General features: G+C 41.1%; 1 protein-coding gene across 2 annotated transcripts in view; it reads right to left on the bottom strand.

Moving 5' to 3' along the window:
• Window positions 1-12,017, bottom strand: part of DAB2 (DAB adaptor protein 2) — a 58,063-nt gene that overhangs the window by 12,902 nt on the left and 33,144 nt on the right. Inside the window, exons 9-11 of one of the 2 annotated variants that reach the window (XM_075184169.1) lie at window positions 7,904-8,575; window positions 3,673-3,865; window positions 2,246-2,884 (exon numbers count right to left, since the gene is read on the bottom strand). In XM_075184169.1, the coding sequence (XP_075040270.1) occupies window positions 2,246-2,884; window positions 3,673-3,865; window positions 7,904-8,575 (1,504 nt within the window). The remainder of the gene's footprint in view (window positions 1-2,245; window positions 2,885-3,672; window positions 3,866-7,903; window positions 8,576-12,017) is intronic. The other variant, XM_075184176.1, reaches the window with a different exon arrangement.

Below are 12,017 nucleotides of genomic sequence, written 5' to 3'. Positions count from 1 at the left end.
TTAAACATCTTTAACGCTTATGGTTTATTCCTGACAGGATCCAAAATAATTTGACACGGAGTGACTGACAATATAGAACAGTATTTTCAATTCTCATTTATCTGTAAACTCAGTGCAATGTTATAAAACCTCCCCTAATTAATCTATACTGACATGAAAAAAGGGAAAATCAGAGTATACAAATCATACCTTCCAATATTATCCAACTGAAACGCAGGATAAACTGTGCGCGTCATCATGCAAAAAGGAGGCGTGGCCACTAAGCGATGGGGAGTCCCCTGGGGTCATGCCTAACTCTTCCAGCATGCTGTGCCACCCCCATCCCTAAAAACAACTGTGCTTTGCTGTGCATACCAGGGGCAGGTACGCATGGCATCTGCTCACCATGGTGAGAGGTGACATCCATCCCAACTTCTCAGGAGTTGGGACAAAATGTGACGACTGTCGGAGGTGAAAAGAGGGGTGCCGCTTAAAAATCAAAGTGCTTTAATGTAAACCCAACCCAACACCTAGTGTATTTTTGGGCACTCCTGGCTAAGGCAGCATTGGGGACACTTAGCAGCTCGGGCTTCAAGTATCTAGCCTTTTAGGCAGAGGATCAGGTGATGACCCATAATCTACAGGGGGCACCTTTATACCCCACTGCGTACATGGGCATCTACACCTGACCGTAGCCAACAGAAGGATGACACATATTTGTGTTAACACAGAACATCCACCTATAGGGAGAGCTTCCAGCCTTATCTGACCTCACCAGCAAGGCCTCACTAGAAATATGGGGAGATTGAGGGAGATTTTCAGGCTACACTCTTTTGGAACAATACGCAAATAAGCCTCTTAAAAAGGAGAAAGGAATTTTTTATCTTTAGAACAAGACCTAGAAGAATCGTTTTCGTTTTTGAAAGACGTATTTGCATATTGTATATTTTTCATAGGTAGAATAGCCTTTAAATCTCTCTACATCGTAACTGAGTTTACTGTGGTCAAGTACACGTCTCCTGATTCCTCAGCGGGAAATCATAAATAGGTACAGGCTTGTTGTAGTAAAGATCCGCTGAAAGCACAATAATGTATTATGTAACTTTTATAATTATCCAACGCTGAAAAGCGTGTGTCTGATTAAACATCAAATTCTGTCTAATTTTCACACTTTTTTTAACTGACTATTTTATCAGTTACATATACATATTATATATATTAGATTTCAGAATCTGGGTTTCTTTTGATTCCTAGGGAAAATCATCACATTGATATTACTTCCGGGGAGCGGGCGGCCCTAACAGCCGTGATTCTGAGCGGCCCAGGGGGGGCGATGCCCCCCTGCCCCCGGCCCAGCCCGCCCCTGACCTAGTTCCAACTCTCTCATTAAGCCAGTTTTATGAAATTTGACAATTTTGTGATTTCATAAATGGAAAAGGAGTACTAAATGCAAAAATGGAAAATGATTATTTGGAAAATCATGATTAGTAATATTTTCCTGTGCATCATACCTCTATATTTATATGCTCCTCCTGTTCCTCTGCAATAATAATAATAATAATAATAATAATAATAACTAACTCACAATAGATTTATATTGCTTCTATAATCTTACCTACTAAGCCCATTGACTCAGAAGTGGATTGTGACTATTTACTGGGAGGAACTGCAGGTGTGGAATCTTAAGACCCTTCAGCGCTATACAGAATTCAATGTCCTTGTTGGAACCAGTGAACTAGCTAATTTTTATTCAACTTTTTATTTCCAAATATACTATTATTACAGGTTATGTTTTTGGTTTGAGATACTAGGGTTTAGGCATTTTTTAAGGACATACTGGTAAATATCAAAGCAACAAAGCATCAAATTCGAACTTTTGCATTTTGGCTGTGCAACATTTCTACTGTCTGTGTAGTTCTACCTTTAGAATAAGCTTGTTATGCTTTTTTTATTTTCTGCAAATACAAGCTGGATTAGGCACAATTACAATTTGTATTATATTGATGCTGGGTGCTAAAACATGTAAGGTGTTCCACCTAACCCCTTTATGGGGTCAACAATAAAGTCATCTGATCACACTAGCCAATAGATAAGGCAGTGGGCCTTTTTAGTTTGCAAACGTATTTCGAAATGTATTGGGTGGATGTAGTATGAGAAGATTTTTTTTTTGTTCTTCAATACATTAAAACCATGATTTTATACTAGTCTTGAGGGCAAGTTTGAAAAACACAGTTCAAGTGTACCTATAAAGAGCATAGCATATTACCATTAATTTTAGAAGAGAGTTGACTAATTTCATAATCGTCGTGGTCCACGCTGTCTTGGGGAATTCCGACTTTACTGTTAAAATAATTGGTAAAAGCTCCAGATGTGCTGACAGCGTTGTTCTGCTGTTCTCCTCTCCTCGCAGGAACGGCTGGTGGCTTAGCCAGTTGATAGTCTTTGAACATATCCTTCACATTCTTCCTTTCCTTCTCTCCCAGTGGATCGAGAGCAGTGAAGGCATCACTTTCTTTCTTAGGTGACTCCTCCAGTGGAGCTGGTCTAGGTGGTATCTGAGGAGGGCTGGCTAAAACTGGACATGATTGAATTAATCCAGAGGGTAACGTTGTTGGCCTAGGTGGAAACATGTTCATTTGGAATGGGTTACTTGGTTGTTGAGGCCATCCGTGTGGCTTCGCACCTACTGGCTGGTTCCACAATGCAAGATTTTGTAGAGGTGGAAGACCTGCAACATTGGTTGGCTGATTCCAGGATACCATTGCTGGTGCCGATAGAACACTTGGTTGATTGAAACTAGTCTGAGCACCCAGTATTGGGTTAGGGAGAGCGGCTGCTGGTTGGTTAAAAATTAGAGGCTGTGGATTCCATTGCTGAGTCTGAGATGAGTTCAGTGGTAGAGGACCTACAGTCGAAAATAAGATTGTAGTTAAGCATATTGATTTAAACGCCTAAGCAATGTTATAAAAATATATTGCAGATCGATATGTACTTAACTAATCTGCTTTCTGAAAGACTATTTTAATAATTTCACATCTGCTTCAAGTACTACGACAAACTGATCTATGTAGGCTAGGCCAGTTGTGACCAGTAGGCAAGAGGATTATTGGCAGGACTAGTGGCAGCATAATATCAAATCTATATTAATAAGAAAGACATTGGGAGGGCTAGCATATTGGATCTGCAGAACCATGCTCTTTCCCCACTGTGCTTTTCATTAAAATTGGTCAGGGAGCAACAGTGGGTTCTTAAATTGAAAAATATATGTTTAACAGAAAAATAACCTTACTAAGAGTAAATGTAAGTCTCTTGAAGCAAATGTATATTTTATTTGCAACATATGAAAAAATTATGAATATTTGTATATTATATGGGGGAGGGGAAATGCTATAAAAGTTGAACAGGCAGAAAGTTGAGACAAACTGTCAAAATTATAGTAAGATATTCTATACAATAAATACGTCTTTTACCTTGGTGGATATGTTACCAAGGTTAAGGACAATTTACTGTAACTTTCTGTCACCTCCACTTTCAGAGAATTACCCCATGAAATGATCTGCTTGGTGGGTACAGCTACCACATTAGGATGAGTAGATAAGGAGTAGATAAGAACTGAGAAAAATATGGGCGTCAAAATATTAAAAATCCTTTACAGATAGCAGGTTCATAATATGAGCCAATATCTCCACTTACCAGGACCTCCTGTTGTTGGCACAGCGGAAAAGCTAGCAGAATTGAAAAGATCCAGAGGATTGGGTTGCAGTGAACTTGATGTGGGAGGAACGGCTACCGGAGGGGCTGGTCCGGCTACTGATGAGGCTGGTCCAAGATTTGTCCCAGAATTTGATGAAAAGAGGTTTGACCCAAATAAGTCATCAGAGTTTGGCTGTATAGAAAAATATTATTAGAGACTTCACAGAGTCCCCAATGAGCTACAAGTTTGATCGATCATTAACTAATACCAAAGGCAACACCAGAGGCGGAACTAGCAAGCTGTGGGCCCCGGTGCGGGGAAGTGGAAAGGAGAGAACCAAGGCCCACAGCTTGCTAGTTCCCCGTGCAGTAGGCCCCGTTATTTCCATGGGCCCCGGTGCACTGCATCTACTGCACCAGTGATAGTTCCGCCACTAGGCAACACATACTATTGGTCAAATAGTCATGGTTATATATAAAAATATTATACACACACACATATATATATATATATATATATATATATATAGTGTGTGTGTGTGTGTGTGTGTGTGTGTGTGTGTGTGTCAAACTACGCATGCAATCTATCTGCACCCCCAGTATTCTGCCTTCTTTTTGAAAGCTCTTTCTTTCTCCTTAACGCTTGACTTATTATACAATGCTTTAAGTCTTGTATCAAACTCCTTGAGCCAATTTGCTTCACTCTATTATAGTGGAGTATAACTGGTGGGTCAGACCCCATCAGGGTCCCAGACTTTACTTGGGGGGAGAATTCAGGGTCAGATATACGATATATTCTATTAGAAACTGCCTCTTTTGGTGTCCCAGAACAATTGCACACTGACACTTGGTTTCCCTGAACAATCGCACACCGATACTTGGTGTCCCGAGCAATTGCACACAGACACATGATGTCACAGAACAATCACACACTGACAATTGGTGTCCCAGAGCTATCGCACACTGGCACTTGGTGTCCAAGAGCAATCACACACTGACACTTGGGTCACAGAACAATCACACACTGACACTTGGTGTCCCAGAACAATTTGCACATTGACATTTGGTGTCCCAGAACAATCGCACACAGACACTTGATGACTCAGAACATTCGCACACTGACACTTGGTGTGCCAGAACAATCACACACTGACACTTGGTGTCCCAGAATAATCACACACTGACACTTGGTGTCCCAGAACAATCACACACTGACACTTGGTGTCCCAGAACATTCGCACACAGACACTTGACGATTCAGAACAATCACACACTGACACTTGGTGTCCCAGAACACACACTGACACTTAGTGTCCCACTGACACCTGGTGTCACAGAACAATCGCACACTTACACTTGGTGTCCCAGAACAATCGCACACTGACACTTGGTGTCCCAGGACAATCACACACTGACACTTGGTGTCCCAGAACAATCGCACACTGACACTTGGTGACCCAGAACAATCGCACACTGACAGTTGGTGTCCCAGGACAATCGTACAATGACACTTGGTGTCCCAGAACAATCGCACACTGACACTTGGTGTCCCAGGACAATCGCACACTGACACTTGGTGTCCCAGGACAATCGTATACTGACACTTGGTGTCCCAGAACAATCGCACACTGACACTTGGTGTTCCAGGACAATCGTATACTGACACTTGGTGTCCCAGAACAATCGCACACTGACACTTGGTGTTCCAGGACAATCGCACACTGACAGTTGGTGTCCCAGGACAATCGTACACTGACACTTGGTGTCCCAGAACACACACTGACACTTAGTGTCCCACTGACACCTGGTGTCACAGAACAATCGCACTTACACTTGGTGTCCCAGAACAATCGCACACTGACACTTGGTGTCCCAGGACAATCACACACTGACACTTGGTGTCCCAGAACAATCGCACACTGACACTTGGTGACCCAGAACAATCGCACACTGACAGTTGGTGTCCCAGGACAATCGTACAATGACACTTGGTGTCCCAGAACAATCGCACACTGACACTTGGTGTCCCAGGACAATCGCACACTGACACTTGGTGTCACAGGACAATCGTATACTGACACTTGGTGTCCCAGAACAATCGCAAACTGACACTTGGTGTTCCAGGACAATCGCACACTGACAGTTGGTGTCCCAGGACAATCGTACACTGACACTTGGTGTCCCAGAACAATCGCACACTGACACTTGGTGTCCCAGAACAATCACACACTGACACTTGGTGTCCCAGGACAATCGCACACTGACACTTGGTGTCCCAGGACAATCGTATACTGACACTTGGTGTCCCAGAACAATCGCACACTGACACTTGGTGTCCCAGGACAATCGCACACTGACACTTGGGGGTAAATGTATCATAGTCCGGGTTGTACAAGTCGCCGGAAATCGGCGAAATGACAGCTTAAATTTAAAGCGGCTCTGCCTTGTAAAGGGAAACTTCCCTTTACAAGGCAGCGCCGCTTTAAATTTAAGCTGTCGTCTCGACGATTTCCGGCGACTTGTACAACCCAGACTATGATACATTTACCCCTTGGTGTCCCAGGACAATCGTACACTGACACTTGGTGTCCCAGTGGCATCCCAGCTAAACTAAGGTTGAGCAACGCTGCCCTATTTTATATTTTTGTTATTCACTATCCATTGTACTTTGCTGTTTACCCCTGTTGATATCTATATATTGCATTTCAATCTTTGCTTCACTATGCTATGTCATGTTTTCTTGAAAAATCAAATGAAAAAAAAAATACCACAATGTATTACAGCAGTAAACTGAGAAAAACGCAGAGTAATGTTATTATTACTTCTGGTATTTCAGTAACGGGATGGAGTTTGTAAAGGATGCCACTCGGAAAATGCTTTGAAAAACATAAAAACTTTTACATTTTTAATATTGTTTTGCCTGGATATTCCCTTTAAAGGAAGTCACATACAATGGGGATGATAATTCAACATTAAAGGAAAATAAGACTAAACATATTGGAATAAGTACACAAAACCACTGTACTTACCATTACTACACAAGCATTGGAAGCATAAAGCAACAGATGTAAAATAAGTTATGAGTCATTTTTAAAAGAATTATACTAAGAATATTAAATACAATATTAACAAACCATACACATTAATTAATTTAATTAAAAGCATTAAATGATTGTTGGACTTTGAATTCATACTGTAGTTAGTGGCAAACATGTAAACAATCTATATCTATCGGTGTATTTGTGTTTTCACCAAAATGGTCCGACACCATAGATTTTAATAGTGGTCCAAAATTTTGGTCAGCCAATGAGTGTGTGCATGAGATCATCAGAGATCTAGAACCTAGATTTCATGTGATGCAGTCTGACCAAGCAGTGGCTGAATATGTGCAGTGTTGGTTATTCAAGAGTAAGTTCAACTACTTGGTTGGTCAACCTAAGGGGGGATGGAGACCCCCAGCCGCATGGTCATGTCTATGGCAGCTGGATGGTGGGCAAAGAGGGCATCCCAAGTTGCATTGTGGGTTTGTCTCGTGACACTCACATCCAGTCTGGGATGTCCTCGATGACTAGGGACATCCAACTGCTGCCAAGTCCCCCAGACACTCGCTATAACACTGTAATGTGGACAGAGGTTGTTATCCCCACTAGCTGTCATCAATTAACTCATCAACAAGATTATAACAAGTTTTCCATATTTTGATTATAATTCCAGGTAATGTCTGGGTAAAGGTATGTCTTTAAGGACATGTCCACTGAAACCAATATTATATTATTGACAATTTCTTCTCTCTACTAACAAATTTGTGATTCAAGTGTGCCAGGGTCAACGAGATATAGCAACGGAGTTTTCGGGAACTTCAAGTGTAACCACTATGCCATGAATTACTTCCGTTAGGTCAGTAACGGGAGGGAATTTGAAAAGGATGCCATGGCGAAAATGCTTTGACATAGGTTTTGCAATTTTAATATTGGTTTGCCTGGACATTCCCTTAACAAGAAGTTGCATGCAATGCGGATGATATGCACAGTAATTTCATGGGAAATGATAAGAATAATTAAGTAACATTGCACTAGGTTTTTAAGTGCTAAATATTTGTGCAATACTTTGATGCACACTTGATATCACAGAAGAAGGATGTCTCCGCAAGGTGGGGAAACACTGAGTTATTGTAAGTTTTTTACTTTTAGATAAAAAAAATTGCTAAAGGAAAAGTTGGAAAAAAAATCACCTTTACACTTCGCCTTCCTCTTCCAGGTTTGGCGCTTTGCGGCGGAGGACTAATGGCTATAGGGTCAGAAGAAAGTGGACTGACATTGTCTCTCTTGTAACTGGAATTCCCCTCTGAGTTCCTTCTCATTCCATTTGGCACACCCCCTCCATTGGATGAGCATTCGGTAAACGGGTTTGACTTTGGTGTGCTTGGTGAACCAACCAGTTTCTGTCCTGCTACGCCATTGTGAGTCCTTGTAATAGGAGCTGACTGACTAGTTTTAAAAGGCCACTGGTCCGACTTCACTTCCTGTTTACCGGACTGGCCAGTAATTTGGTCAAACTGCTGCCCAAACTCAATATCATTCGTTAGAATGCCATTGCTGTCGGGACCGTTTGTTACACTTTTTACATTTTCCATTCTACGATTGACAGATTTTGAAGAATCAAGTGAAGAAGAAGCTGATTGGCTGATAAAAGGATCATCGCAAAAGGGATCTGGATTAGGTGCAGGAAAAAAGCTGAGATTGGTAGAAAATGAGTTTTCAGGCAAGAAAGGTGACTGCGCTTTGGGATGAGGAAGAGAAGAAGCGTGGATGATGCCGTTTGATAAAAAAGGATTTCCTTTAACACAGTTTTGATTGGTGTCGATTTCAGTGTTTAAATCCACTAAAAGGATATCATTACTTTCCTATTAATGTGGAGAGAAATGAAATTAAACATTATGAAATTAAACATGCACGGCATAAAAATCATGCAGTACCATTTTACACCAGGGGGTAAATGTATCAAGCTGAGAGTTTTCCAGCGTGTTTGAAAAGTGGAGATGTCGCCTATAGCAACCAATCAGATTCTAGCTGTCATTTTGTAGAATGTACTAAATAAATGATAACTAGAATCTGATTGGTTTTTCAAACCGGCTGGAAAACTCTCAGCTTGATACATTTACCCCCAGGTAAAGATATATATATATAAATTAACACTAAAATTCAACTCAATGAATGTAAGCACAGTATTCAAGATAAAGCAAGAGAAGCAGAGGAAAAAGCAAAATAATTATCATAATTTTATAACAATAAATCAATTTATAAGATCATGAAATCTTTTTTTTAAGCTGGATTCATTAAATCCAAATGCAGATCAGACCATGCTAATCACAGTAGGGCTTTCATGCATAGCAACAATTTAATATCAATATATAATTTAGTAATAGATTGCTCATCTATAAAGTAACAAGGTGCAATCAGTGGTGCATTTAAGTGGAACGAGCAGGACCTGAGTTCCTGTATCTATAGAGAAGACACCTTCATCGGGTATGCAGTGAGGGCAGCATCTCATTGGCCAGACGTGATTGGCCGTCCAATCAGATGCCACTGCCATCCAATCATATGTCTGCATTCAACCAGGGCTTAGGACCATGGGTGATGACAGTGATTGCAAGGAAACAGGGAATCAAAGAGAAAAGATATCCAAGTAAGTGTTATATTTGTTGGGTAGTAAATAGCCACTAGCTAGTGAGAGGGTTTTATCTGAATACTTACAAGCCCTTACAAGGTGAAAATGATTTCTGTTTATAGGCTATTCCTGGAAAAGAAGTATTAGATGTTCTGCAAGGTATATTTGTCAATGGGTAGTTGGAACAAAGTGCTGGTGGTGTTGTTTGGGGGGTGGGGTAGGGTTGTTATTTACTAAAATTACTGAAAGTTGCAAGTAAATGACACGTCCCCTAGGTGTTCACAAACATTTATCTGTGCTTCCTCATCTCCATCATCTCCATAGACATCTACATCAGGATGTCTACACAGGAGATGACTTACAATAGTTGTATCTCAAGAAGCAGCAAAAATAGAGGAGTGTGACAAATGACTTGAGCTGCTATAAAACAGCACACACAATCTCATACAGTTCAGCTGAAGTGGTGTCATACTTTGGATTTTTAGTGAAATATTGGCTCATTCCAGAATTCCACATGTTCCTCTGGTGAAATGTGACCTTAAGTGAATTGCATCGATTCCCCACGATCAAGGGTGTAACTATAGCCATAGCAGCCCATGGAACTGCAATGGGACCCAACTACAAGGAGAAGCGGCCGTATGTAGTTATATTTCTGTTCCACATCACTTTTTATTCTGCCTGGGAATTCCTCTATCATTTCTGATCTGCCCAGACTGTTCCCCTATTGGTTCTATTCATGATCACAGTGTATCAGATTCTGTGCGGCAAAATGTGAAATGTAGAACACACTTTAAAAGGCTGAGTGACACAGACTGGGAAGGCAGGAGATTTACAAGTCTATTTTGGTTTTTATTTTGCCCTATACGTCATCACTGGCGTTTTCTCTGTAACGCTGTCTCGTAAAACTCTACGTGGATAGCAAAAATTCTCTCTTTTTGAAAAATGCCTCCTCCATAGCTAACGCCATCTCTGGATGGCAGTAACTATAATAGAGGATGTACAGACCCCGGAGAATCTGTGAGTCCTTGTTCCTCCTCTGTAGGGTGAGTATCACACAGCACAAAATAAATAATTTTATGTGTACAAAGTAAATATTGAAAACCAAAGAGAATGCTGGGAGTAGGGGTGAAGGTGAGGGGCTGATTATAGTATAGTAATATTTATATAATATGTATTCTGTGCTGTATGATACCGACCAGGAAGAGGTAACTTTTGGCTGGGTGATAAAGCTAAAGATAGTTTTCCCTGCAATGGGGCAGTGATTGATATATAGACCTGAAGAAGAGAAAGAGAGAGCGAGAGGGGAGAGAGAGAAAGAGAGAGGTAGAGAGAGAGAGGTAGAGAGAGAGAGAGAGAGAGATGTAGAGTGAGAAAGAGGTAGAGAAGAGAAAGAGAGAGAGGTAGAGAGAGAGAGGTAGAGAAGAGAAAGATAGAGAGCAAGAGAGGTAGAGTTGAAAGAGAGAGAGAGAAATAAAGAAAGAAAGAGAGAGAGGTATGGATGAGAGACAGGTATAGAAGAGAGAGAGGAAAGAAAGGTAGAGAAGAAAGGGAGAGGTAGAGGAGAGAAATGGGGCAGTGACTGATAAATAGGCCTGAAGAAGAGAAAGAGAGAGTGAGAGGGGAGAGAGAAGTAGAGAGAGGTAGAGAAGAGAGGTAGAGAGAGAGAGAGAGGTAGAGAAGAGAAAGAGATGTAGAGAAAATATAGAAAGGAGAAAGAGAGAGGTAGAGAAGAAAAAGAAGAGAGAGAAATAGAGAGCAAGAGAGGTAGAGTTGAAAGAGAGAGAGAGAAAGAGAGAGAGAGAGGTATGGATGAGAGAGAGAGAGAGAGAAAGAGAGAGAGAGAGGTATGGATGAGATAGAGGTATGGATGAGAGAGAGACAGGTATAGAAGAGAGAGAGGAAAGAAAGATAGAGAAGAAAGCGAGAGGTAGAGGAGAGAAATGGGGCAGTGACTGATAAATAGGCCTGAAGAAGAGAGAGAGCGAAGATAGAAATAGAGAGAGGTAGAGAAGAGAGTTAGAGAGAGAGAGAGAGGTAGAGAAGAGAAAGAGAGGTAGAGAAAAGATAGAAAGGAGAGAGAGAGGTAGAGAAGAAAAATAAGAGAGAGAAAAAGAGAGCAAGAGAGGTAGAGTTGAAAGAGAGAGAGAAAGAGAGAGAGTGGTATGGATGAGAGAGAGAGAGAGGTATAGAAGAGAGAGAGGAAAGAAAGGTAGAGAAGAAAGAGAGAGGTAGATGACAGAAAGAGTGGAGAGACAGAGAGAGAGAGAGAGAGAGAGTGAAACAGTCAAAAAGAGAGAGAGAGAGCAGGATAAATTAAAGGTGAGAGAAAAAGAGTGAACAGAAAAAGAAAAGTAGAGATAAAAGGGGAGAAAATAAAAGAGAAAAAGTGAATACAGTGTAAAATAAAACTCCATTTTTCAAAGTGGCCTATAGTACTGTGAGACTCCATTCATGCAAAAGTATTCTGATCATTCAGCCTGATCGCTTAATGACTGGATCTATGGAATCTGGCTTACCATATGTTTGGCAAAATTGGACACCGATCCTTTCATTCTGTGATCCATCAACATATCTCCAAGTATGGCCAGATTAACGGGTCTATTCATGACAAGGAGATGTGCCCTTTCTCCAGCAAAAATGGGAGTTAGGGCCCCTATGCATCAATTAAGAGATTAGCC

The sequence above is a fragment of the Mixophyes fleayi genome, chromosome 1, assembly GCF_038048845.1.
Source record: "Mixophyes fleayi isolate aMixFle1 chromosome 1, aMixFle1.hap1, whole genome shotgun sequence".
Lineage (NCBI taxonomy): Eukaryota > Metazoa > Chordata > Amphibia > Anura > Limnodynastidae > Mixophyes > Mixophyes fleayi.
This window is presented reverse-complemented; position numbering and strand designations above follow the sequence as displayed.